Source organism: Andrena cerasifolii, chromosome 6 (assembly GCF_050908995.1).
Source record: "Andrena cerasifolii isolate SP2316 chromosome 6, iyAndCera1_principal, whole genome shotgun sequence".
Taxonomy (NCBI): domain Eukaryota; kingdom Metazoa; phylum Arthropoda; class Insecta; order Hymenoptera; family Andrenidae; genus Andrena; species Andrena cerasifolii.
The window spans coordinates 9,329,484-9,357,339 of record NC_135123.1 but is presented as its reverse complement, the minus strand read 5'-3'; the positions used below and the strand labels follow the sequence as shown (position 1 = coordinate 9,357,339).

At 44.2% G+C, this 27,856-nt stretch overlaps 4 protein-coding genes across 9 annotated transcripts; 2 read left to right on the top strand and 2 right to left on the bottom strand.

Moving 5' to 3' along the window:
- The first annotated feature begins 96 nt into the window (after positions 1-96).
- On the top strand, positions 97-4,709 carry LOC143369896 (uncharacterized). Of its 2 annotated transcripts, none has more exons than XM_076814358.1 (16): positions 97-212; positions 427-476; positions 569-764; positions 838-1,003; positions 1,075-1,244; positions 1,306-1,464; positions 1,536-1,696; positions 1,771-2,108; positions 2,181-2,292; positions 2,376-2,505; positions 2,579-2,718; positions 2,896-3,096; positions 3,200-3,349; positions 3,429-3,583; positions 3,662-3,878; positions 4,317-4,709. In XM_076814358.1, the coding sequence occupies exons 2-16, from the start codon at positions 437-439 to the stop codon at positions 4,448-4,450; spliced, it is 2,469 nt and encodes an 822-aa protein (XP_076670473.1). In that variant the 5' UTR covers positions 97-212; positions 427-436; the 3' UTR covers positions 4,451-4,709. The 2 variants fall into 2 exon arrangements, with proteins under 2 accessions (XP_076670473.1, XP_076670472.1); XM_076814357.1 differs by having other exon boundaries at positions 140-212; positions 411-476.
- LOC143369913 (RCC1-like G exchanging factor-like protein) lies at positions 4,529-7,430 on the bottom strand. Its single transcript, XM_076814390.1, has 9 exons — positions 7,414-7,430; positions 6,691-6,911; positions 6,367-6,627; positions 6,005-6,293; positions 5,757-5,929; positions 5,482-5,643; positions 5,282-5,409; positions 5,089-5,220; positions 4,529-4,778 (listed from the first exon to the last, which is right to left on the bottom strand). Exons 2-9 carry the CDS (start codon positions 6,818-6,820, stop codon positions 4,701-4,703), a joined length of 1,353 nt encoding a protein of 450 aa, XP_076670505.1. The 5' UTR covers positions 6,821-6,911; positions 7,414-7,430; the 3' UTR covers positions 4,529-4,700.
- Positions 7,431-7,513: 83 nt separating this feature from the next.
- LOC143369901 (uncharacterized) lies at positions 7,514-11,471 on the top strand. 2 transcript variants are annotated; one of them, XM_076814369.1, is made up of 4 exons: positions 7,514-9,997; positions 10,211-10,262; positions 10,344-10,547; positions 10,926-11,471. In XM_076814369.1, exons 1-3 carry the CDS (start codon positions 8,130-8,132, stop codon positions 10,545-10,547), a joined length of 2,124 nt encoding a protein of 707 aa, XP_076670484.1. In that variant the 5' UTR covers positions 7,514-8,129; the 3' UTR covers positions 10,926-11,471. The 2 variants fall into 2 exon arrangements, with proteins under 2 accessions (XP_076670484.1, XP_076670483.1); XM_076814368.1 differs by having other exon boundaries at positions 10,739-11,471.
- Positions 11,472-11,579: 108 nt separating this feature from the next.
- On the bottom strand, positions 11,580-26,813 carry Hyd (E3 ubiquitin-protein ligase hyd). Of its 4 annotated transcripts, none has more exons than XM_076814321.1 (38): positions 26,624-26,813; positions 26,046-26,229; positions 24,749-24,949; positions 24,345-24,654; positions 24,047-24,258; positions 23,817-23,974; positions 23,528-23,727; positions 23,184-23,452; positions 22,956-23,110; positions 22,730-22,885; positions 22,289-22,402; positions 22,034-22,215; positions 21,855-21,972; positions 21,622-21,776; positions 20,669-20,954; positions 20,354-20,470; positions 20,096-20,269; positions 19,879-20,011; positions 19,567-19,789; positions 19,186-19,424; positions 18,987-19,111; positions 18,663-18,898; positions 18,428-18,591; positions 18,025-18,356; positions 17,537-17,945; positions 17,029-17,377; positions 16,506-16,845; positions 16,009-16,241; positions 15,440-15,937; positions 15,067-15,249; positions 14,533-14,904; positions 14,263-14,448; positions 13,730-13,852; positions 13,434-13,649; positions 13,002-13,360; positions 12,726-12,932; positions 12,274-12,652; positions 11,580-12,168 (listed from the first exon to the last, which is right to left on the bottom strand). In XM_076814321.1, the coding sequence occupies exons 2-38, from the start codon at positions 26,105-26,107 to the stop codon at positions 11,956-11,958; spliced, it is 8,388 nt and encodes a 2,795-aa protein (XP_076670436.1). In that variant the 5' UTR covers positions 26,108-26,229; positions 26,624-26,813; the 3' UTR covers positions 11,580-11,955. The 4 variants fall into 4 exon arrangements, with proteins under 4 accessions (XP_076670436.1, XP_076670435.1, XP_076670433.1 ...); XM_076814320.1 differs by having other exon boundaries at positions 22,616-22,885; positions 24,390-24,654; XM_076814318.1 differs by having other exon boundaries at positions 22,616-22,885; positions 26,624-26,812.
- Positions 26,814-27,856: the final 1,043 nt, after the last annotated feature.

Here is a 27,856-nt window from a genome sequence, read left to right as displayed (position 1 = left end):
CAAATATTCGATGGATTCTAAGATACCTGGGGTAATAAGGTAACATGGGATAAAGTGGGGACATATTACTCATGATGTATCATATTATCTTATCAGTTTGGTGATGATAGGTTTCACTGTATCTCTGGAAAGGTGTGGTGTTGTATTTTACTGTATGAAATCCAAGGGATACCATTCACTCTGTGTTAAAAGTTACCCCAGGATCAATCATTGTAAGTATTTCACCGCTTTCCAAATATAATTTCGACTGCTTTATAATCGTTTCTTCACCCTGCGTGCAAGAATCAATAAAATAATAAATAAGGCACACTTCCCTTTCATTTCGAGCACTGTACTATTATCTAATAGTTATATTATATCTCGCACATTTCCCTTATCTATCTGCGATTAAATTGCACGAATATAATAAGTGTCCTCTAATTCCAGGCCCAGTGAAATGGCAAAGCTTTTCTGTCTTCTTACATTCCTCGCATTAAGTGAGTATTTCGTTGATATATTTTCTGATACTTGAAAGATATTTTTACAAGCAATTACTGTGATTTCATTCAAAAAGTCAATTGTCTTCTAGCTGTGCATGCACAGGAAAATGCTGCTCGTAGTCTTTCGCCTTCTCTCCGAGAATGTTACGAGAACAAGTATCTTCTGCAGAGGGATAACAGATTACCGCATACTCTAAATACATTTATCTCGATACTTCGCAAAATCGAAAATGCCCCGGGTCTTAATATGGATTTGAGGAGTTTATCCGTCGCACTTCTACATCGGTAAATTTAACACACTCCAGAAGAGCAATAACCGATACGACCCGTAGTAACTTTATAAATGTTTGATTTGTAGCTTTCGGCAAGATGGGATTGTACCAAATCCTACTGTGCCCATACAAGACGGGATCACACCTTATGCCCCAACCGCCTTCCAATTCTATCGCCTTGCTCAGACCCTTCGTTTTATACCAGGAAATGCTATTACGTTTCCTAATAATAGTATCACCGATGTTGAGAGGGTATGTATAAAGCTTCTAATCTTTATCAAGCGTGTACGTCTCTACCTAATATTCAATTCCTTGGGTTCCAGTGTACCTTACACTTCATGTTATCGAGTAGCATTGAAATCTATGAAAGGAAAGACGAAGCGAAGGTATGCAGGTTTACAAATTCATACAGATACGCAAGAAGTGTTAAAGAGAGCAAAGAGCCCAGTGCCAGTACTATCAGCGATGTAGAGACTTTATCGTCCGATGAAATGTAAGTAAAGAATAGTTGCGTAACGCAAGAAATGAAATGTAATCGTTCAATTTCTGCACAGAAAAACTATGACTAACCATAAAGAGGGAGGTCCTCAAGTTACGGTCGATCCAAATTCGTTATACCCAGAGTTACCGCCAAATCATCCAGACAGCGCAAGGATAGTTGCTGTACCACCTCTAAGCAAATGTCCTGTGGAGAATGGTGTTATAAAGACTCCGTACGATAGATACTTATCGATAACGCTACGGTGGCTTCGATGAGTTATTTAATATTGATACCTGTTTTCAGATGGGGTGTTGTATCTCCTGGCCTAGTACTCGCTGGAATAGCAGCTGCTGTGCAGCCTCAAAGGCTGACGCTTCAAGATATACAGCCAGATACGTTCCAATTTAATTTCTCACACTTACCGCAAATGACTTTAGACAACAAGTGGATCGCCACGTTAGCTGGTAATATTAATTGCTTAATATATGAATGTTTGGTGGATTATATTTAAACACATATTTCACTGTAAAACATACAGGGGACCTGGCAGAGGCTGCTTTAATACAAGGCCCCGCAGGAGACAAGCTTAGCATTGGAGTAACTGGTAACTGGAATTCCACTGCTTTACCACGATGGTACTTTTTGAATGCCAATGAAAAATTGGAAACCACAACGGCAGAGATTAGGGGTGGCTTGGATGGCTTGATATTGGCTAACGAAGTCAATAAGTGGTACTCCAAAATACCTTCTTTGAAGCTCTCGCAGATTTTTGATATGTACTACAGCGCACAAGGATTCTTCGAGACCTCGACTAGAGCGTGCAATCGAAGAACATTATTCACATCTGTCGCTCCTAATGACACGATGACTGCACAGGTGAAATACTTGATTATTTCGGAAAACTTTTCAATCAATTTATGGCGTAACTATGGTTTATCTTCTCCATAGGCGTACAGTGCCGCCTTATTATTAAATCCCGATATAACAAAGGCAACACTCGAGTCTGGGATAATAGAGAAATTTACAGTGCAAGCTGTAAACGAATTGGCAACATACGTGCGTAAGTGTTGGTCCTAAAGTCCCATACACCTATCCAAAAAACAAGTGTAACCAGAAGCTTGATTTACTCCAATATCTTTACAGCTTCAGCGATGAATAAAGACCTCTCCTGCTCGAACACAGATAAGCTTAACGATTTCAACGAGGTATCTGTTGACTTGACAATCATTCTGGACACAAATTGGGCTTTCTCTGCGATACAACCCATTCTCGCGTACGTTCCCAAACACTTCTTGCGTTACGCGTTTATGATAATGTGTACTAACTTAAAGGAACACGTTTTTCAGAAACTTATTGGAAAGCATAAACATAAACCCGTATAATAGCAATTTTACGTTAATAAATGGCCAAGATGGAACTCCGCTTATTAACAGTAGCTTCAGCATTCTGGACTTCTATGCTTATAATTCATCGCATTATGAGAACAGTACGTACCAAGGAAAAACTTCCAATAATCTTGATATATAAAACAGAAAGTTTATGTTTGTCTGTTGTCTAAAAACTTTCGTACAATAAACTCTGGGGTCATGACATGTGTCTCGGCTCATTATAGTAGTCTATAAAGCAAGAAGTAATCGAATTACAACGAAACCTTCGTTTGCAGTTACTCATGGTTTCGATTTACCCAAGTCGCTGCAGCAATTAAATTTGCGTCTGAAGGATAAACTGGACAACGAACGCACTCGAGGCATTGCTGGTGCAAGATCCGACGTTGTTCTAATTGTCCCATACATGTCAACTATCGATAACAGTGACAAGGACTTCTGTAAGAAAACTCTGCTAAAAATGCGAGAGCAGTATCCAGGTAACAGTGATGCATATCACATTCTTTTTTAAAATCTTCTAACATACCTTATAGAGTTAACGCAGACGCTGATAGTAATTCGTGATCGATAATTTTATTTTAGATACTACATTCCTCACCATAACGTACGGTTCGAAAGACACTTGGTCAGATTTGATGCAGAAAACCTCGACAGACTTGTTCTCTATTGGAATTGGTGACACGGAAGAAACTTTGGCACCAATAACCGCTTTGGTTTCAAGAATAAAGCAAGGTAAAATATGCAAATACAATTATTTCAGAATTGTACGTATAAATGAAATAGATATCAACGAGATTAAGTATCTTTACAGTTCCCACACGCTTGATCAACACACAGTGCGGATCGGATTACATTGCAAATGGGCCTTCGAATTCATACGATGATTATATCGTACCAAATGGTGTTAATTTCTATAGAATACATCCCAATTACTTCTTTAGGCACGACGGTTCTGCAACGGTGAAGGTAAAAAATCCTGTCCACTCTTCGCAAATATATATCGTACAGAATGTCGTTTACATGCTGTGCAACTGTTCGTTTCAGATTCAAGGCTCTGGTTCAGATAATTTAACTGTGTGCTCGTCGCGGGAAGTGTTGCATGTTAATGCAACGGATAATACATCTAAATCGTGTGCATCGGTGACTGGCGATGAACATAGTATCACAGTGTCCTGCGCAGATGCTACTTATATTCACCAATGTCCACCGCTCTACATATCAGTAACTTCGAACTCTTCAAGCGTTTCAAACCAATGTACAAGTGAGTACAAATATTCAATACGAAGCGAACATTAACCCTCGGTTGTCACACTGGGTCAAATTGATCCTGCCAATTTTCCATCAGTTGTTATTTAAAAACTATTTGTTAAATTAAGTCTAAAAAATTCTGAGGTAAAGTTTGAACATTGTAGATTATATGCCCATCGTTGAAAGTTGACATTTAAAGTGTCATTGTGCTTAAAAAAAATTGAAGCAATAAGAGTTCCGACAAAATTTTTTTCTTAAAAAATTGCAGGGTCAATTTGACCTAGTGTGACAACCGAGGGTTAAAGGTCGTCGCACGTTTTCGCGAATCGAAGAAGTTAATAATAATTAATTAACTGTGAGAATAATTAAATGACAATGAATTGTTTATAAACTTTTCTAGAACTAGCTTAATTTTGTAGAACTGACACTGATTAACATATTTCCCTTTCAGGCCCCGAATGCAGATTTTCCAACATGATAAAGTACAGAATATCGTATGAACGTCTATTGTGCGTCAGCGGTGCGAGCAAGATCGCATTTAATTCCCTTATTCTATTCGTACTTTTTATCTTCTATAATCTATAATGGGAAGCGGTGTATTTCATTCAAATTCATTACCGAAGCGATCGTCTTGCATCTTTCGTAAAATTAAGTTCCCTTAAATTCGCTTCGGAAAGATGCGTTTATTATTTATCGATATAAACTTCATATAATAATTTACAATATAAAAAACAATTAACTACGTGGATATTTTTTAATAATAAAATAAGTCGTTTTGTACATAATATTTATAAAGAATGTATTATCACATACGAACAAAACACAAGTGTATGCTTTAAATGAACGGTTTACAAAGAGTAATCGTATGATCTATTCCACAAGCAACTTTTTTTACTTGAGCTCCAACATTTACCTATAATATGCATTATTCTTCGATCAGTTAACTCTTCTTGATTACGAGCAGTGGCGCACCCGGAGGGGGGAAGGGGCCCTGGCACTCCCCAAAGAAAAAAGAGAAAAAGAGATTAATGTAACCGCGACTGAAGTATTCCAAGAGCTTCGTAAAAAGAAAAGAAACCTGGATTTCATTCTTGACATAAATTTTTCTGATCACCTAATGACTTTTATTGAATTTCCATTAAAAATATTTTTATCCCTTCAACTCGGCTCCCCCGAAGATTAAATCCTGAGTGCGCCACTGATTATGAGTACAGTTAACTCACCTTTAATGGGAAGAATTGATCTTTAGAATGACCTAGCCCTAGAGATCCGAACTTGTTGCAGCCCCACATGTACAAATCGCCGACATTGGTTAAAGCCGCAAGGTGGCTCATGCCGCAAAATACATTGATCACCTTCAAAGGAAATACGCGATCAGCTTCTACCTTGTATCGATCGGAACAATTTTCTACTCACTTTCGTGTTCTTTTCATATGCATTTTTACCAAATAGAGTGGCAGGAATCAAAGTCGGTTGGGCAATTACTTTGACCTCGGGCCCCAAGCCAAGGATGCCATACCCCCACACGTAAACGTCGCCTGTATCTTTGAGGGTGTGTCCAAATTACTATAGTAAAAGGGCAATGGTAACAACGAAGTTACTACGTGAACGCTTACTGTTCAAGACCATGCAGAAGCAACCTCCGCTCGCGATGTCAGTGATGCGGCCCAATTTTTGCAATGCGTTTATCTCTGTAGCTATATTTACTTGCTGATTCTCACTGGAAACGTCCAACTGGCCGTACTCGGAGTTGCCCCAACCGAAGACCTTTCCTTGATCTGCGACAGTAATCACGATTTACGGAGTATGTAGCGCACTGTTATCGGCTACCTTTATACGAGATAAAACTATGCAGTTTATTATAGCATCAATACATGAATATTGCAGATACCGCTGAGTGCTAATACACAATCTGCCATGCAGGCAACTTTTATGATATGCTGTCCAGCCAAGTCTCCTTTGACTAAGCTCGGCCGGTGCTCGTTCCGATAATGCGCCAAGCCGGTCTGGCCGTCCGCGCCCCAGCCGAAAGTGTAGACTTCACCGGATTCTGTCAAGAGTATGCTATCATATAGCAATAAGGAAAGATATTGAAACGTTACGATCAACTATGTATCTCTGCATTGCAAAATCTCGTACCTATGATCTTGGCCAGCCGTCACAGCCTTGATCTTTTTGCCCTTGATATCGGGTATGTGATGAACCACTTTACTCTTACTATAATTCTCATTCGAAATTATAGGTCGGCCGCATTGCCCGTACGCGTTGTTTCCCAATGTGAATAAACCCTCGTTAGTCAATACCAGCAAGTGCGCTCTTCCAGCTGCTATATCCACGACGTTAGTCGAAGGTTCTTTAAATGGTAAAGTGATAGGTCTTGGCTCGGTTATTATATCGTTGGGAAACTTTCTGTCCAGATCGCTGAAACCTGATACGTATAATTGGCATTACATTTTAATACACAAAGTTTCATGGTAGAGAACACTTTCAAATCTTTCTACCGAGTTGCGAATCGCTGTTTATTCCACTTCCGTATAAAACATCCTTCTCTTTGGAGCGAACCGCGAAGGCAGTGAAACCGTAACCGCAAGTGATCTCTGTTATGTCATGCCTCTCTCCGAAAGCTAATCTTGTTGGCTTCGAGATGTACAAAGCCCCCTTCTCTTGCAAGGACGTCTTCAGCGTTCCCAGAGCACCGTGCTCTGCCATGCCCCAGACGTACACCCTGAGGTCCCCGTCTTTGCTCACTGGGTACTGGAATACTATAAGAACATAAATTAGTATACACGAATGTTGAATTTCCTGTTATTTGTTAAACATTTTACCTGGTAATTTTTTTAAATTCGTCTTCTTATTCTCCGGTTTGTTTAAACGCACGTTCCTGCTCCGTTTTCGTGGGCCACTCTTCAAACACATTTTTATTGCATTCAACATGATTACCGATGCTCTTTCCATCGAACGGCTAAGTAAGCTTGAAGTATCTTGAAAATTTACTCTGTCAAATGGGTTTCAGTTCCTTTCGATCATTCTACAGACACCGCAGCAGCTGAAAGGGTTAAAAATTTCAATCACAATAATCATTTCAAACCTCTTTTTTTTATAAATCTACGGGTTCTATCTCATGTGCGCGATTGTCGCTGCACGCGTTCGATAGCCAATGGCGGGAAATTACAAATATCGAACGAGGGAATGTGTTTGAAACGAAATTCGTTCAATAATAAATTCTGAACGTTTCAATTATGTATCATTAAAAATATCATAAATAGTACATTTAGATTCTCCAGCGCCATTTGAGGCTAATCTAGAATGCTCCTAGATCATACGTGAGTGTTAAATAGATCTACTCCGATCTACTCATGCCACTTGGGCGCGTAAAGACGCCAACGCCAGGGAATGCATAATGTAGTAAAGAGTTAAGGGGGAAGAATATGATTTAGACTCGAACAAAGTTTTGCTCACGATTTCAATTAACAAAACGATCTCATGATATAAAAAGGAAATACAAGAGACTGGTATTGATTTTCAAACGAGCGACGAATTTCATTTACCATTCAAGCTAACGCAACGTTAGCAGCAGGCGTTGTAAGATGAAACGGTGGAAGTTTAAACATTTCCATGAGCATAATTCGCGCAGAGAAGAGTCAGACGGGCGATCGCTGGCGGTTATTTGATCGCGGCGCGCCTGCTACCGCCTGCTACCATCGACGGATGGAAATAGATCCTCCAGCCGTCGCTGAAATGAAGCATACCGATGCTCTAGATATATAATTCGTGGCAATTCCGCGAGTGAATTGGCAGCCATTTTTAAACTGCTCGCTCGACACTAATAGAGTACGAAAAGGGATATGGATAATGAGAAAACGGGCCGCGGGATGGTAATATGTAAACGATACGAGGGATTAAATGTAGCGTGATCGGCCGTATCGAAGCAGGAAGAAGGCGGGAGATCCGGTGATTGATAGTGAGGCGTATAGGTGATTCGTTTCGAGTGAATGGACGGTACTCGAGCGAATGCACTTGTTCCCCGTGAAATTGATGAAATGGTGAACTGTCAACACCTCCCGCAATATGAGAATATGAATTCGTCTGGGATCACCGTGGACAGTAAGGATCGGCTGATTTGAAGGGCGTGCGGGCGGTGATCGCGGCCAGGGGTGAACAGTTCGAAGCCGAAAGGCCCCGGCTAACAACGATGTCGGTTTTAACATGCCAGAGAAGAACGAATACAAAGATCGTGCCTCTCGAATGCTAAGTTCCTATAATAATGGCAGATAATGTACACAGAAAATCGCATAAGCTGTCGGATGGTAGTAATAGAAAAACGTCTAATCCGGTGCACCGCACGACCACCGAGACGATTCGGTTAGGGGAGCCAGAGAAGCTGTACCAGCCGGTTAGCCTGAGCACATCGAGCAACGTGACGGCCAGTAACCAGTGTCGAAAGAAGACGTCGTCCTTCCAGATCACCAGCGTCACCGTCGGTTGCCGCATGAGCAATGACGCCGGCGAGGATTCGAACGACGACCTGGACGAGTCTCACACCGAGGACAACTCCGTCGAGCACTCGCGTATTACCGACCTCGACCTCGAGACGCCTAGCTACTCGGAGGACACCTTCTCCAAAGAGGACGTTTTCTTTAATACCAGTAACGCCGCCCTCAGCACGGCTCCGGTGATTCCTACCAGTTCTCAGTACGGTCTGGCGATCGTACCCTCGGAGGGGAACAGCGTCAGCAACTCTGTGAACGACAACAATATCAGTACCCTGGATATCGCGTCTGTCACGGACAACAACATCATTAACCTGCTGTCCAGCAATGCCAAGCAAGATGCGGACCTGCGGGAGGTGCACTCGCACGGTAGGAACGAGCGATTCAAGGTGGTTAAAATCGAGAGTACAGAACCCTTCAAGAGGGGCAGGTGGACGTGCATGGATTATTTGGATCACACGTCGGTCAATCAGCCTACGGCTATTAGTACACCGAAAGTGTCCGACCCAAACGAGGTGTGCATATCGTACGGGGTGACGGACAGCGGGATCGTTGTACCGGATGCGTCTAAGCAGTCGGTTGTATCCGAGGATAAAGGTATAAGTATCGATGCCAATGGACAAGTGTCTGCGCATCCAGATGTGCATACGTCGATCGGCGTGGCGAGCAATCCCTCGACAGTTTCGAGTGCCAATTACGCTGTTAGCAATTCAATTCCTCCCAATGCGCAGCATAATCAGGCGCAAGTTCAAGCACAGCCTAAAGTTCAGGCGCCGTCGCAAATCCCTCAATATTTCCAATCGTCGGCTCAACCATTAGCATCCCAAGCGCCGCAGCAACAGCAGGGAGGACAAGGGGCGACGTTACCTTCTAATCTGCAACCCGCCCACCCGAATAGTTTGACTCAGCCTCAAAGTATGCCTCAAGGTTCTATTCCTATTATAACGCAGACTAGCAATAGCAATGTGTCGGCCCAGCAAAGTATACCTCATTCTAAAGAAGAGGCGTACGTGACTGTGAACGCGCAGAATCAATCGTTACCAGTTCAGAATGTTTGTCAACCATCCGTTCAGCAGACACCCGTTCCGACGTCTCAGGCACCCAGCATTCTCGTTACGCCTCAACAGCAGCACGCCCCACCTCCTCAGCCGCAGCAGCAGCAGCCGCATCCGCCGACCCAGCAGCAGCAGCAGCCACCTCAGCAGCAGCCACCCCAGCAGCCGTTGCAAGCCCAGAATCCCATAACACAAATTTCCGAACCATTGACTGCCATACAGGGAATGCAGGGCATCCAGAGTATTCATAAAGTTCCTCAAACAGGTGCGCAGCAAACCTCCGCCGCTATTCATGCCCCCGGAGCGCCGGTGCAGCCTCAAGTGATACCGCCGGCTCAAATGCAACCCCAGACATCTGGTAGCAACGCTCAAGTGCAAATGGCGCAAGTGTCGGCTAGCTGCCAAAACATTGTCGGCGGTATGCAGCAAGGAAACATAGCGTTTCATCAACCAGACCCGGAGCAGGACTCCATTTCAGGCATTGTAGGTGCATCTGCTACTCAGTCGGCTGATACGGCACTTTTAGAGTCTTTAGCTGAGGTAACTCAAGGCAGCGACGAACATCACACCCTCGAAGATAATGAAAGGTATATTTTGTTGAGATTTCGAACAGTTTCGATCAGGTTTCGGTGACAATATTTTAGCGCTTCGTTTGGGGGTATCATCGTTTGAAACAGTAGCTAATAGAGACGCCTTCCCCTCGAAGCGTAATTAGTCTTTAAACAGGATAGCGTGTTTAATTGCTGCAGCACTTGCGTACGCTCCCGTAAATAAATCTTGCAATGTCATTTTTATTGCAGTATGTCGGGGACTAGCGCTGTAGCAATTGATAATAAGATCGAGCAGGCCATGGTAAGCGCTCTTTGCTGGGGGCAATTACTGATTAAAGGTAATGAACAACGATGTTGGAGTTAACAGGGGATCTTTTTGTAGGATCTTGTTAAGAGTCATTTGATGTTCGCTGTACGTGAAGAGGTTGAAGTACTCAAGGAAAAAATAGCAGAGCTTATGGATCGTATTAATCAATTGGAAGCTGAAAATTCAATCTTAAAAGCACACGCGACTCCAGAAACGTTGGCTCAATTGAGCCAATCAACCGCAAAATTGCCCCAAAACAGTTCAGGAAGTGGTCAATAGGTAACCCATTGTACATAAGTTTCTATTAATACTTTGTCAAGTACATAATGGATAATATAATTATTGTATATAGCTTTACGATTTTTAGAAATTTATAAACAATGAGATTTATTATATTATACATATTAGCATATTAGCAACATTTTTTTTTAAGTAAATTAAAGATAATAGATTATTTTTTACTATTTCAGTTTACTGTTTAGGAAATATAAATAATAATTTAAATCTGTAAATTTTAATTTTCCTTTCGAAATGATAATCATTTTGGAAACGGTCTTGTTAACGATCCTAGACAGATACATGGACATATAATTATTATTGAGTGCATGCCAAGGCTGAAGCAGCATAAGTAACGGCGTTGATATTGTTTTACGATAGATTCAAGATTTCGAGACACGTTGAAACGGATGTATAATAACTGATACGAAATAGGCAGCTAGACATTCCTAGATTTCTTTTTCCTAACTACCTTCGCATTTGGCCGATTTCATTTGTAAATTCGATTCAAAAACAAAGGAAAGGAAAAGCAAAAAGATTGGCAATTCAACCGAAGATTTAAATGTTCCCAGAACATGTGTACCTTTTAATTAGATTACATACGTCACGTTACGTTGGTATTTTATCGCCATTCTCATTCTTCAAACCAATTTCTTCTCTTTGTTTTTTTTTACATGAAACTATGTAATTCTCATTATTATTAAATATCGAACCTCATGTTTTGTAATCTGTGCTCGTGTTGTAGTCTGATTTTTAAAACGATATGTATTATAATCAACAACCATGCTGATACCCAGAGGAGAACAGTTACCTGCTACTGATTTGCATTAAAAAAGAAAAAAAAAACAAACAAAGAAAATTACAATTTCCTGTCAACATTTTGTGTTACATCTTAAACATGCCTAATAAAATAAATTTTCAATTGTACGGAGTTCGTTAAGGTTCCCAGGCGCAAACTCAGGGAATTCCGCGCCTTCGCCAAGGCGCGATCTTAATTAACATATAATCAGGGACGGGGAGGAAATCATTGATCGATTTAATTCAACTACAATTTTTGAGAAAGTTTTATTTCGATCACTATTATAAAGACTAAAGGGATGACACTTTTTAACATAAAATCTTATTACGACGAGAACCACATTGTCTTTTCGATAAGAGTAAATCATAATCCATAATTACACCTTATAAATTTATAAATGTTATAAATTTTTTTCTCTAGGAAGGAAAAAAAAATAACAACGTGCAATTTTTTTTTGTCTCTCATATCATTATCAATTAGTGTGACACCTTTTTAGGGCTATTGCGCACAAACATGGTCACATAATATATATATATATATAGTAGTAATAATAATAATAATAATAATTATATATATATATATTATATATATATATATAATCTATATATATATTCATACAAATCCAAAGTCCTTTGTCTTGATAGCAAGAAGTAGTTTATGTCTTAATACGTGACGAGAGCTGTACAATGGAACGTATAGTCGAGAAATACATGTATTTGCAGTTGGTAGATGAGCATCGTCTGCCGGCCGTAACGTAACGCTTGGCATCGGTTGAAAGCCATCTTCGCTGGCTGGCAATGCCGGGGATCCTGTCCAAAAGTATACCTGGCAACACAGAAAGCGGAGAACCGAATTGAAAGTTGCCCGAACAGGTAGAACCCGCAACGACTTGGAATATCTCCAACAATCCGCTGGCGACGGGACCCTTACCAAATCCTGTCGCTCCGAGTGCGACATCTTCTCAATGATCGACCAGAGCCATCGCTTGAACTTCGCCAGTCTATCCGCGGCCTCACCCGACTCGTCGTTGAACGAAGTGTAGGATATCAGAACGGAGACGTTTATGTCGCCGACCCCATTCGAGAGGAGCCTCAGGTCCTCGGATGTCTGGCCGTCTAGAGCTCCCTCGGGCAGCACGTCGAACACGCCCTCCCTCATCGCGTGCAGAGCCTTCTCCTGTACCTTGATCATACGGACCTCGGCGTACTTCCGCACGTAGTCGTACACGTTGCTCGCTGTCACCTCGATGTCCCGGCCGTTCGGTATGAGTTCGATGGATCCTCCCCCTTCCTCGGGGCACAGATCGATACTGAAACGGGCGAAGCACTTGTTAAGAGATCGATAGGATATAAAGAGCAGGATAAACGCGGAGCTATGCTCACCTGAACGTGAGGTCAAGAGCAGAGAACAAGCTGTTGCTATCCTTGGTCTCGGAGTCGATCACGAGCTGCCTCAGGCTTTCATAAATTACAGAGTCGAAAAAGGCGAGGTCGTGGAAACGTATCGGCCTTCCCAGGATGTACTTTAGCACGTGACGGTTCAGGAATATGTGGCACAGCTCATTTTGCAGCAGACACAATCCTATGAGTCTGAAGGAGATGCTTTTGTTAGTATACTGTAATAATTTCTTTGCCCGCGTTGATTATGGCGTCACCAACCTGCCCACGTTCCTGAATGCGTTGAGACGCTCGTAGCTGGCTCTCCCCTGTCGCGGCGTGTAGAAGCCTCTTTTACCTGGCGAATAGAACAAAGGAGCGTTGTCCTCCGTGTCATCCAGAATGCTGTTCTCGATCTTCTTCTTGTTCGCCCCGCAACGGGCCGTTAGACTGAACACGTCGAGATCCAGCAGCGCCTCGCTTGCCAGGTCCTGGGTGTGGCTGTGGATCAGTTCGAATGCTTCCTCCACTTTCTGTCGCAGAGCGTCTTCTGAAGCTAGCAGCATCAATAGCTGCGCAGGGGACAGTTCCAGGAGCATGCCAGTTATTTTCTCAGCTAACGCTGGTCGCAGTGCGTAGATCTGAAAGCGAGGTTGAAAATTATAGATTCGAAACGATCCCCACTCCGATTATTTCTCATTGATCGGCAATTACCTTCGGATACAATCTGTCCCCGAGTTGCTGTTGATGCATGGTCAAGTGCTCGTTGTTTGGATGGTTAACGGGCAACGGGTGGGAATTGGAGGACGAGCTCCCGGGTCCAGAGTTACTGCTTGTATCTACGACGCTGATGATCGACGGATGGAAAGATTGAGCCTCGAAGGATAATGCTCTACGTGTCTCGCGACATTTTCCAGATGATCGAGGATTCTGGAATACGGTATCCCTCGTTAGAATGATGAATGAATTGGAAATATTGTAACTCCTCTGTGTAAATGGATTACGCTTACTTGTCGCCTTAGGTCACGATCGCGATCTCTACTCTTCAGTTTCTGGAGAACGTTATACTGCGTATACTTCGATCCCACTTGTGCCGCTTCGAGATTAGGCAGTTTCTCGTTCGCGAGTAATGCCTGCAAAGGAAATGCGTACTCGCGTTAGTTCCTTGGGACGAGCAGGAAGGCTGCTAATTAAATACAAGATCAAAATGCTTCGAATAATGCCAATCAAGAAAAGAATATTCAGCAATTCTCTGGATAGTAATTATTTCTATCATCGCACAGATCCAAAATCTTCCCGCTTGTCGCGTCAGGATTCTCTTGAACATTCTCACACCTCGCATTCATAATCGCAATAGAAAAACAGGGGAATGTGTTTCATTAAGACCATCGCGCATTTTGGCAAAGCGCAGCGCGGCGATACGAAGAGAAAAATTTATAAACAATTGCGCAGCGACAATTAATTAATTATTATTAATTTCTCCGCTTCGCTGAAATGCGCGACAGCCATTAGGGTCACAATACAATAGAGGGTCTTTGCAAACCTCTGCGATCGCAGTGTAAAAGCTTCTGGTCACCCCAGAACCCTCGCCGGGTTCGTCCTTGAAGATCACTTTAACGCGATTCACTGCCAGCGGCGGTGTGTTAGATGCGCGTTTATTATATAAATTGTATTGCGTGTTTAATTCCTTCATTGTCAGCACTAGTAGCTGTGTTCTGTCCCGTTCCATCTTAAATAGAAGACGTATTTATATAGTACACGAAAACGTCGGTTCCCCATTCCTTAACTAATTGAAGATACAAAGATTTATTACCTTGAGTAGATTAAGATCTTTCTGCTGAGAGTTTCGCAGCTTCTCCATGTCTCTGCGGAATTTCGCTTCCTTCACGGGGAATCCTCCCAATTCGGACACCACAGAGCCAGCTTCTAAGCCAACGTCTTCCATAAAGACTCGCCCGAACAAATCGAGAGACACTCTCCAGCGGCCGAGTACAATGTTATGCGATATATTCGTTCCAATAGAGGAAATGGCTCTGGCATTTTCCACCGGGCTAGTCTCCACCGTTTCATGGGCGGATATCTCGTGGCTGGAACCAGCTGGATCTACGTCCTCCGCTCCGTTTTGCGTTTCTACGGTCGACACGACCAACACTTCCGGCGCGCCCGCTTTGTTCGTGCTCGCCTCCTAGAAAATTTCAGAAAGCTGAGCTATCGATCTCGCACCTGGCCACGCACTGACATATAATAAGCATTCGAGATTATTTCTACGACTCTTAATTAGCTTCTCCGCTCTCCTTTTGCTTCCTCTCGTTTATCAAGAGGCCAGTTAGATCACGTATATATTTACCGATACGGTCCCAGCTCTAACAATAACGCTTCTACTCGTTTTAATAACGTCCTTATTACTTTTCGCACTTCCTGCCGGCTGATCGGTTTGATTATTAGTGGATACTATGATCGGAGCCCGATCGATTTGCTCCGTGGCAAGCGGATGGCTATCGTTTGCCTGATTAAACGGTTTCGTCTTCTCCTATAATGTGCAAAAGCAGATCCACATATTTTACTTTCCAACGGAGAGAACGTGCGTACCGTTTTGAGAAATACCAGCGCGAGTCGCTTGCATGCGAAAGTGAGACGTTTAGAGAATGCGATTTAGAAAATACTGTGAACGAAGAAAAGGGGGACAGTATACGAGCTGTCCTGGCTATGGCAGACATTACCGTGTACTTGGCGGGCGTGGAGTCGCCTGCGGCCGAGACCGAGCTGCGCCTCGCGTCAGAAGACGCAGAGGCCGCTGGCCCGTGGATCACTTGGCTGAATGTTGGCGTGACGGTGTTCTGGGTGTCTGCACTTCGCGCGGACAAGCCGAGCCTCGTCGGCAGCCCCGCTAACGGATTAGAACCAGCGTTTGGCTGCCTTGGGATACCAAAGAGGTCCTCGCGCCTCGAATGTGGCTGCAATAAATGCGGCTGATCGGCCAGCGGCAGGGCCTCGCTCATAATAGTGTCGAACGGGTCAAGGGGTGGGCAACCGAGGCACAGCGTGGAATCGGATCTTTGCAGGAAGGGATGCTTCCTCCCTTTCGGTGTGCTCTTAGTATTATTGCCAGACCCGCAAATGGGGACTTGTAGTAAGTCGGGGTAATCAACGGAGTCTGTCTCCAGCGCCGCGGGAACCGGAGAATTGTACTCCTCCCCTTCGTCGTTGTCGTTCTCGTCCTACGGAGGTATGCACGGTTGTAATGAACGATTGAACGTAACGGTGGACGAGGGATCGACCCTCTACAAACCTGATCGTTCCAGCCAGAGTAGTTGGAGGATTCTTTCTGCGAGTCTCCACGCGACGACATCGGCTCTGAGAGCGAGCGCATGTAATATACCAGCGCGTCGAAGACGTAGGCTACGTGTCTCAGAGAGGAAACGTCTAGCACAGGCAGGCTATCTCTGTGCTCGCCGTTGTGGGCACGCATTAGGGACAAGCAGTAGGATAAAAATTCACGTCGCGCGGAATGCACGTCGACACCTGGAAAAAGAATTGATTAGCATTACGGGGTAACTGGTTGCCTGTGAATGGTGTAATCATGAACTCTGTAGAATGGGGCAATAACTCTGCCCCGCCTGAAATATCTTCGTGGTCTTTTTATGAATTTACTATGAAATGTTGTGTGGAGGACATGAACGGTCTTGGTAACTCTTGATAGCCTTCAGAGAGGTCTAGAAAAAGATACTTCAGGTGGACAAAGCTAGCGCTTCACTGTATGGCATGAATGTTTCTGCGGATGCACACTTTCGCGTTCTCTACTGCTTCTAGAAGGTTCGCCAACGCCGGCAAAACCAACGGTGAGTCTGGTAGAAGCTTGCGGCGTGGAGATATTGGAGCTCGTGGCGATACCGCCGCGTTGGTTCCGACCTGTATTAGACTGTAACGTCAACGACAGAGCCGCTGTATTCAGTAACCCAGTGAAATTGCTCCCGGACAGTGACGGTGCATTGTTCAACGGGTGCTCTGGGTGCGTGGGATCCGCGCTGCGTGTCAAGGACACGCCGAATCTCAGCTGCGCTTCCGTAGCGTCCATCACCGTTAACAACCAATCCCATGTGGGCTTTAAATGAGCCTCCAGATACATCTGTAATAGTTAAACACGTTCGTACAATACCCCGCCTGATTCAGCCACCTTCAAGCCAGAGCTGGGAATTATTCTCCGAATCGTTTAGTAAAGATTTCGAATAATTTCATTTTATTGTTATTCGAATACGTAATGCCCAACTCTGATTCAAGCTAACCATAATATAGAACGAAGAAGATGTACCTGTAAGTTCAACGCATCCTGATAAGTGATCTCCATGAATCGCGGCAGGAACGGCACCAGCGTCTTGTGGTCTTGCATCATGACTAAAAGGTCAGCAATCTGTCGAATAACAATTCCGAAAGCACGTGCCAGACAACTGGTAGTGGTACTCATAGTAATAGGCTCTTGTGCGGCTGCAACAGCGGACGTTGCAGTGGTGCGTCTTATAGCTGTAGAGTCAATAAAAACCAGACTACTGCCACCTGTTACTCTTAGTCCTGCTGTGCGCGTGTTCGCCTCGCGGTTGCGTATCGCCCATTGCATAGAAACCGGCGCGAGATTATTGCGATGTAAATGGCCTGATGAACCACTGGAAGAAGATGTCGGTGACATAAGGTTATTCTTTAACGGAAGAAGACCCGATACTCGATACTTTACGTGCCTTTCCATATACTTACACTGGACATACTAACTATGCCATGTGCCATGAAAACGAGCGTGTTACTTAAAAAAAGAAACGTATTTTTACCTTCGACGTTCCAACTGCTCGTCGCCCATCTGAAAGTCCTCGTTATCTTGCTCGTCGGTTTCCCCTGCCTCGCTCTCGTCGTCCTCCTGCTGGCTCGACTCCCCGGACTCGTCCTCCGGGAACAGCAGAATGGATCCCATTCCGCCGTCAGAGCCTGCTGTAGCGCCAGTTTGCACGCTCCGTTGGGCGGACGCGGCGTCCTGGTTGCTGTGATTGTCGTCAGAATCCGACTCCGTTTCAGCTTCGGCCAGGAGGTCGAGCTCGGTGTCGGACTCGCCGTCCCCAGCCTGCTCTTCGCTCACACCGCCGGCGTTGCTATCGATCTCGCCTAACGGCTGGCCAGCGACTGCTCCGGAGACTCCGGACTCCTCGTGCTCGCTTATGTCGCCGTCCACGTCCATTGGAACTTCTGTGAACCAGCATCATCAATTTCCCATTCGAACTAAAAAAACAACGCGATCTTTCTGTTCAGTTAAACGCGAACATACCTTCGCCGCCTTCTGTTTCGTCCATAGCGGAAACGTCCCTGGCGGTGTTTATATTGTTGTTTCCCTGCTGAGTTTGCAGAGCGGCGTCCAGGGTCTGAGAGGCGACACCGCTGTGGGGTATCAACGGATCTATGCAGAACAACTCCTCCGACCCGTTGATCACCTCGATCGCCGAGCTGGTCAGCGTGAACGGGGCGGTCGGACGAGCGACCCCTAATCTCACAGGGGCTATCAGAGAGTCGGCGGTCTCGCACAGCTCTTCCACGGCTAGTTTAATCAGTGCCATGAAGACTTTGCGGCACTTCATCAGCGGCTGCGACTCTTGACCAGTGCTAGAACATTGGATCAGAAGGTAACGGGATGCAGGCGTTACTCTAGCAAGTGGAAGTCACTTCGTGCGTACCTTTTCCTCTTTGTATTCGGTGCCATTTCGATCGTGAAGATCACGAAGATTCGAGCTACGGAACGGACGAATCGACGCGCGACGTTGTTCGCTTCTTCCTGGCGCCCAGGCACGGAATCGTTTTGCAGCTCCCTTATCAGAGTCGTGAGGAGGGTGTCAAGCATCTATAAAGAAGTTTCTCGCGTTAGAAGCTGTACGAAAAATATGGGGGACGTCCCTACGTTTCCCTTTTTACCTCTGCACTGCACTTAACCAACAGTGAGTGAGTAAATTTGTCAAGCAATGCCGTGCCGCTCTGGCGACACAATTGCCCCTGATCCCCGAATAACTGATCGTTGCTGTTTACTGATACCCCTGACATGATCATGCATTGAACAGCGGGCCAGTCGTTCAGCAATCGTTCCAGAGCTTTTCGACTGAATCGCGGAGGCTCCAGATCGTGGTCTGGCATGTCCGAGTCCGTGACCAAGCCTGCACGTTGTCGAAACATATAATCACAGTCATTACTGGTCTCTGAAATCGATATTACAATCGCTGCATTTAAGTATTAAGACACTACCATCAGACGAAGCTCCCTTTCGACTAGCGGACGTCGAACGTTGTCGAAGAGCTGAACGGAATTGTCGTTGTTCCACCAATTGTCTTCCTACGGTCTGCACTAGAAACAGCAAAATGCTCTCTCCTCTGCGAAATTAAAAAGGTGTTACTCTTATTCGATCTCAAATAACCTCGTCAATTCTCTTACTTCGCTTACTCACCTCGAGTTTATTTTCGTAGCGAGATTGGTATTGACCACTAGGCGGCAGAGAAGTGTGTACCTCGCCCCTTGATGGCCAGCGATCAGCGCGTGACACTTGCATTTCTCCCAGCAGTCGCAGTAAGCTGTGGGCGAGGTGATCTTTATCTTACAATCGTGGCCTCTGTGACAGACGCGAGCGCATTCGGTACAGCAGCACAGGGAGCCCGTCAATCCACAAGTTCTACACTCGAAAATGTCCTGAAAAAGAACAGATAAATTGTCAGAGTGTGCTTAAAATATAGGATCGTTTAACCCTTCAGTGGATTATTGGGGCCGCTGCAACTCTGTGTAACTTTAAACTAATAAGTCTGTAATATGTTGGACAGGGGATGGTACGTACTTGGTTAATGTGCTCTGCTCCAGTCCAAGTGAAGCTGCAGGTATCGTTGCAGCATGTAACGAATAGCGGAGACAAGTCTGAATTGGCGTCGGGAGGAAGTATCATGGCAGAGCATTCTTTCTGGTCTCTTCCGACTCTTTGAATGGTGTCCAATAGAGTCAGTGCTGCGTGATATGCGCGAACCGACACGGCAAGCATCAATGGTGTCTGGCCCTGTGCATCTCTGTGGATAGAAGAATTATAATTTCATTGGAGGTTGAATCTATTGCAAGCTTGTAGGATTTAATATAGAGAATAGATCAAGGTAATTACTTCGCAGTAAGCAGTTCTTTCAGATGAGGGGCCAATACGTTACTTTCACACATGTACTTTAATATGAGCAACGCGTTGTTCCTTCTTTCAACGGAGTCTATGATGTAAGTGTTGTTTGAGGTCGCTCCAACACCTACGAACAGAAATATTCATTTAGCAATCGATCCCACGAGGTGTAACTGTTATAAGAAGGAATATAGAAAGGCATTCAATACACTTTTACCTGATTTATTCATCATAGATATACTGGCAGCACCAATGCTAAGTAAGCTGTCCTCTTCTCCTGACGTGTTGTCAAATGCTTCCGGTGGCCAGCTTAACGTTGGAATAGGCTCCTCAATAGGTGCAGATGCACCATCGACGGTATTAGAGACCAGTTCACGTTCGATACCTTTGAAGCAAAGAAACGAAGCCGGTAAATTGACATGTCGATGTGTATTAGGCAGCGAGTAAGCTAGAAGAATGGATATGATACCTTGATCGTTTTCTTTGTTAGACGTTGGCGAACACATACTGACACAGGCGTGTAAAATGTTACGATTGCCATCGCAACGTTCAGTTAGCACTGTTTGGATCTGAGCTACGTTGTTTTCTAAATCAAAAGAATAATTATTCCAGAAATTGCAGCAGGGTCGATAGAGCAAATTAGAAGATTAAATTTCAACAGCTTAAAAAATGAGTAATACACAAGCAAAAAAAAATAAAAAATGATAAAATCCCTTCCATATTCCCGAATGTGAAATACTCCACACAGCTCACGCCGGCCCTGAATTGTAGTAAAAGTACTCACTGTGGTCTTGCTCCAAATTACAGAACACCTGTTTCACACTATCATAGTCGCACCGTAAGATACGCGGCATCAACAAGAGATTATCAAAGGCTAGCGCAATAACAGCAACTTGGTTCTTCATGTTGGTCGAGTTCGAGCAGTTCGGTATCGGAATGGTCGAAGCACCGATACAAAGCACAGGAACTAAATCCAACCAGTTCGGATCGCGAATAGCATCGGCGCAATCTTTCGCTAATGGGTAGATCGTGTTGTTCCCGTCTCTGAGAATCATCGAGCACTCGATGCTCTGTAATGTAACAGTCAATTATACCTCCATACAATCTGACGTAGCATATGTGCTGGTGATTACGGGAGCTGTCATTTTTTTTTTCATTTCGCGATATTTAAACTTCTACGATTACGCACTCGATGCAATACGATACGAAAGACGGATTCAATTTTTTTAGATTTTTTACTTACAAGGGAAGATCCCGAACCCGAAAATTAAAAAAATTCTGAAAGTGTGAATATGTAGGGGATTTCCTCCTGATTACAACACAATTTTTGTTTGCTGCCCAAATTCACTCGAAGAAGGTGAAATTAACTCCTCAAAATTCGTAAATTTTCCGATTTTGTGTTATACCTCGCGAACTGTAAAAGATAGTAAAAAAGTTTCAAGACGAAAGTTACTTCTTTTAATTAGATCTATCATTTGGTATAAAAATAATTTTACAATTCACAAGTTATAACACAAAATCGGAAAATAACCGGATTTTCAGGAGTCAATTACACCCCCTTAGAGTGAATTTGAGCAGCAAACAAAAATTGCGTTATAATCGAGAGGAAATTCTCTACATATTCACAAAGTTTCAGAATTTTTTTAATTTTCGGGTCCGGGATCTTCCCTTGTTAGACCACTTTCATAATCGCTGGCACACATGACGTTTCTAAAAAAGGAATTATGAAAAGTATACCTCTCCTGCGCTTGTAAGGTTGATATTTTGAGGCTGTAGACCCAAAACGGATGATATATCCGATGGAATATAGCAATCTTGCACGTATCTCCCAGTGCTCAGATTATACACAACGTAGCTCAATTTGCTCCCATTCTTCACTATCGCGTGAATACCTGCAACAAATTCCTTTAGTCGTTAGAATCTATCGCGGGAAAAATGAAGGTAGTCCGTAATAGTTTCCAGAGTCCTACCTTGCCCATCTGTGGCAACGGTTAAAATATTATCACTCGATCCTTCGGTGATATTCACTCTCCTCGGAGTTCGTTGGAAACAATCTGGCGCTCTTGGATTCATAGATGACTTTATCACCTGGAAATGTGATGGTTATTAACCATTTCCATCGTGAGAACGTTTTAAGATATACATTTACCTGAAGTTCGTCTTTCCGTAAAAGTCTGCAATCAGCAAGTAACTTGATCCATTCCTCAGCCGTTAGATCCTTGAAGTCTGACGTGCTGAAGTCCTTCTCCTTGATCTCTTTCTCTTTCTCCTTCGAGTCTTTCGAAAAGAATTTCACGGCAACGTAGAAACCGTCGACTTTTATAACTTTGCCTGTAGACAGAGAATAAAATGTAAACGTACACTTAAAATTTTTATATTGTTCCGCGCGGGAGATCGCACGTACCGACGGGTACAGTTTTAACGTCCTCTATGAAAACAACGTCCTTCAAGTGCCAGTCCTCCTCGTCCTTCCGATCGAACTCCCCTTCGCTTCGCGGCGCAACGCGCTTCTGCCTCTCTACGGAATCGAAAGTTCGTACGATCAATCTTAATGATGATCAATGACGGGAATGCTTGTAGGGATGATGCTACATAGTTTTCACTACGGAAATATTCGTAACAATCTACCGGGAAGTATCAACGAGAGAACTGTCGTCTTATTAGTCTCGACAGGTGTGACGAATGAACTTATAAGCAAATGAATTCCAACAAGTTCTAATAAGATCCTTACTGTGACTGGTCGTAATGCTACCAGTGTCACTACATGTGCTCGAAGCTGGTGAGGGTGGCGGAGGCATGTCAAGACGATCAGCAGTTTCTTTATGATTGGTTTTATTAATAGTACCCGTTCCGCTGTTTCCACTCGCTTCGCGTTTATCCGCGTTAGCGTTAGGCAAGTGAGCTCCAGCCGGCAATACTTTAAATCTCAACACGGAATCTATATTCCAAGCTGCTGCTTGCAGCTGCCCCACTTTTGGAACGCCGTTGGCAATCGTGAATCCTGAAAGCGTAACCGTTCAGTATCCCAAGATTACACGATAGTTGGAATCGTTTTATATTCCAAGACTTACCTATCGCACCAGGTTGATATATAGGGCTGTTTTTCATACAGACGTGCGTGCCGTAACTGATATCATTCGAGGATGTTGTCGATGGTCTGTGCTTGCGCGACTTAGCTTTATATTTTTCCCACAATTTCTTACGCTGCGTGAAAGGTAAGACACCCCTAAGGAAATAAATATTTAGATACAGGCATTATCTTAGCATGGGGAAGGTGAAGAAGTAATCGAGACACTGACCACCAGTATAGTGCACCACTTTCAAGTCTGGCTACGGTATACAAAGCACAAGTATGGAGCGATACTATTTTGTCAAGCGTGAATTCGGTAAATGCTTGAGCTGGATGCTCGAGGCGGGAGGCAACAGGCCCCAGAAGCTCGTCCAGCCAAGTAGCCACTTTGCCGCTCTCAGTATTAATAGAGCATCGAATAGCCGTTGCGGATATATTAACTATGTTTTCTGTCGTCACTGCCAACCACGAAGCTTTTGGATGATGTATATTTGGATTCTGAGATAGTAGATATTCGATTGTTAGATTATTTTCGTAGACTATCGAAGTGAAGTTTGTTTAACCGATAGATACCTCTGGATGTTTGTATGGCTCAGACTCGGACCACTTCCATTGGTACAACTGGCCCCCGGCAGAAACGGCGATCAGCTCGCTATAAAGCGAGGCGATCTGAATAAAACGAGGAGCAGGATCGGTGCTACGTTCGTGCCACCATTCCAGTTCCTCTGATATCCATAATGGACTCTGCGAAGCTAATTCCTTCTTCTTGTTATCTGACGGATTAAAAGAAACGGGATATTGAGCTCACGTGGACCTACGAGTCGAGAGTACTGAAAAGTTATCGTTACAGTGAAATTTCTACCAGAATCTTTCTCCCAAGAGTCTTTAAGAGCTGTCTCCAGCCAACGACGAGGTCCGCAATACTGACGCTCCCTCCATCTGCTGAAACTGTCGCGTTCGCGATCCGATGCACGCTCGCCTTCTCTGTCGTTGCCTATTCTGCGCGAAGAGCTTCCACGGCTGTGAAATATGAAGATATTTAACAATCGTCTCTCCTACCGAACCGGCGAAACATAATCCGAAAATATTTACTTTCTCATGCCCGCTGTGTAGCCGAACATGTCCTCGGAGAACATAGAATCCGCGTCGATTATAACAGAATGCTCGTTGCTGAATCCACCATCTAGCAAAGATATAAGATCTTCCGGGACGTAGGTGTCCCCCGCGTCCTCGGCGTCGTCGCCCTCCTCGTCGTCCCGTGATAGCAAATTGTTTACCGCTAAGTTTACATCTAAATTTGTACGCTGGAACACACATTACCGGTCACAAATTAACTCTCCAATGGAAGTGACGTATGCGTTACTTGAAACATTGGTTTCATGTAACGAACCTGCAATTCTCTAACAATAAGATTACGACTTTTCCCCTGCAATACCACTTGAGCTTGTGAGACAAGATCCTCTGGCACAAATGGCGCAGGCACTGGTGCGATGGGACGCGAGGTGCTGCCACTTCCTCCCCCCATAATTACACCCGGTGCGCCTATCCTGCCTCCGCTGCCGCTCCCACCGCTGCTGCTCCCTCTGGAACTACCACGCATAATCCTCGCTCGTGTTCTGGACATTCCTCTGCCCCCACTTCCGCTGCTCCCGCCACCGTTCGGCGCCGAATTAGAGCTCCCGACGTGGCTCTTACTCGTACTGCAATATAAACAAAAAAGCATACCTAGCTTTAGAAGAATCCTTTTCCCTTTATGCATCTAGAGCCTCGGATTTCTTGTCCGTATCGACTTACTTTCTATTTGGTTCATTTTTGCTCAAATCCAATCTATCAGACAATACTGTAAATGCAACTCTGCCGATTTTATAGTCTTCGGTGAGAAGAGCAATATGCGTTGGTCCGACGACGATATGCTTCACTGAAATCTTTTGTCCACTAAATGCTGGTAACGTTGCAAATCCATATCTGTTCATCTTCTCAGCCACTTCTTTTAACCTACAAAGGAGGCACCGTTCAAGAATTGATAAGTCGATCATTTAGCTACATGGACCAGGGAACAACGGTTTATTCGTAGAAATAAAGTGCATGTACATTCAGATCGCATTATCCGAATATGTGTATATACAGGGTGGACAAGAATTACCACCCTGAATATCTCCGAGATCATGGAAGAGAAAAATGGACAGCCCCTTTCGTACCAACGAACTTTTATTGAAAAAAATTTCTCTTCCGTGGTTCCATAAATATTCAAAGGGCTAATTCTTACTGCCCCACCCTGTACATATATGTTACAACAGCATAAACAGTTCCTCTGATAAAGAGAAAAGAAGACAGATGGAAAAGGGATAAATCAGTTTAATAGTTTTCGCAAAGCTGCAAGAGCTCCCAGACTAAATGAGAAAGAAAGCTATGAAACAAAGAGAAATTAAGCTCTAAATGTGAAATATAGGAAAAGGTGCTTTTAGAGTACCAAGTAAAAAGACGAAACCGTCCTGACTCGCATAGGGGTCGGGCGCCGTGAGCGCGTTAATCATCGAAGCGTGTGATCACGCTGCGTTTCCTATAGCTTTTATTGTAAACGACCGCATCTGCGAGCGACCATTATTCCTTTCGTCGCAATTCGAAGAGGAATTGAATTTTTTTCCTCGTAACCTGCAGGTGCAGCGCAGCCTAAGGACGAAAGAAGGGGAAAAAAAAAGATTTCCCTAAACTGCATCCGGCTGTAACAATTCATTTCGCGCATAATGACAACGATCCTTGAGCCCGTACGCAGGACGTTGAATTCCGTGGACGATACGCTCGTATATACACGCGATATTCGACCGAAACTTATCGATGTGACAACAAACTCTCGCCACTCTCGCCACGGGCATAAATTATTCGCATTGGTCCGCCGATGCCCCAGAGCAGGATCATCGACGGATCCCTCGTAATAAGTGGATAACGGTGGGCCACGCGCAATTATAGAGGCCAGAATGCTTCGTATTCGGAACGGCGAGCGGATCGTTCCGATTCCGCAGAAGATAGACAGAGACATACCATGATACATACATTAATGGGAAACCGATAACGAACGCGTTTGTCTCCTTACCTATCGTTCAGCTGGTCGTCTGTCCCCGGTAACGGGTGCACGACGAAGTGTATCGACGTCATTTTGCCAACAGTTCTGCGCGCTTTTTCGGGAGCGGAGTGTCGTTTTAATAACTCTGTACACACAATTTCACCACACCGTCGAAACGATATTCAGCCATGTTTCTGAGGAAACAACCAGTTACCAGCGTGGGGCGGAAATGGCGTACGCTGTAAGCTATTTAGCGGTGGGGGAACGCCACGCATGCGCGCGATGGCGCCGCGACGTCGAACCAATCAACGCCAAAGTGGGAAATGAAACGGCGCCACCATCCAGCCTAGTCAAGTGAGGCTGTAACCAACCAGCGTCGACAACCGATTCCCCGGCGACGCTGGTTGGCCGCGGCTTCACTTGACTTGGCAGTTGACTTGGCTGAACGGTGGCGCCATTTCGTATCCTACCTCGGCGTTGATTGGTTCCACGTCGCGGCGCCATCGCGCGCATGCCTGGCATTCCCCCACCGCTAAATAGCTTACAGCGTACGGTATTTCCGCCTCACGCTGATATTCAGCCATATTTCTGAGAAAACAACAAGTTACGTGTTCTCGAAGGCGAACGGGACCCGAGTTGCGCCTGTGTCTTCGTAAATGCACTGAGAATCCTCGCCCGGGTACGGTTGCGAACGTCGATTACCATCAAGGACGATATTACGTGGATTTAACGCGATGCCACGCTTCCCCTGTGTAACCGCTATCGGAGGATTCCAGATGTTTCTGTGTTACAGTAACGCAGCGACTCCAATGAGAGCGAAAAAATGTTGTATCATGGCGGACGTGCGCAGTAATGGCGGCCTTAAGCATTGGGATCGTTCGTCGTTCGATTATGTTAAATCGATGAAGCTGCTAATGGAATTTCTGCACGGGGGGGATTAACGCGGCATGGGAATGTAGGGATTAGGAATGATTTTCGCTTCGATTGAATCATTCTCGTCTGCTATGGGTCAATTGCGCGATTCTCATGAATATTTAATGTGAATCGGATATGATGGCTTCAATCCGCGTTTGCAATGCGATCACGCGCAATTTAGAATCACTAAAAATAATTAATGCAGGGAAGGTGAATATGCAAATATAATCGAATTGCAATTTTTCTTGTAAGATCGATTAGTAACAGCCAATCAAAACGATATTCCAATACCATCGATACACGTTATATTTAAACATAACGGCGGGAATATTGAAATCCTATTTCGGAGGATACTGAATTATAATAAGTACTTAATACTATACAGTTTATTTATGAAGGTAAACAAAATAAAGATTCAGTTGAATAAATTGTTATTAAACTCAGTTTAGTTATGATACAAGTATTTAAGGGGAAAACAGGTATAACAAGTGTTTGTATTAAGGGAGGGTGCCACCTTGGACGCATGAAAATCATAGGTTTATTATACATCTGTTGAAATTTTTTTTGTTTATTTTTCTTTCAATAAAATGTCAGTGCTAGAGACCAATCGTCACTGCGCACTTCTCCAATCTGGTGTGTCCTAGAACAAGAAACCAAAAATCTTCATTTTCTACATGACAAAAAACTAAAGAAATATATAAAAAAAATTCAACTTTACCCTTAGTTAGCAATTCGTGGTCCATATAATAGTCCTTCGAAGTCCCTTCCCATAGGCCTCTTCCGCCTGGTTCCTCTCGGATCAGCCGCTTTCCGAGCATACGTCAGTCTTCCTTTTTCACGGAAACCCTACGCTGTTTTCTTGAGATCTCGGAGCCGCGTTCCCACACGCTTTTGTACACGCCCGATACAGTCTTTTCTGCACACAG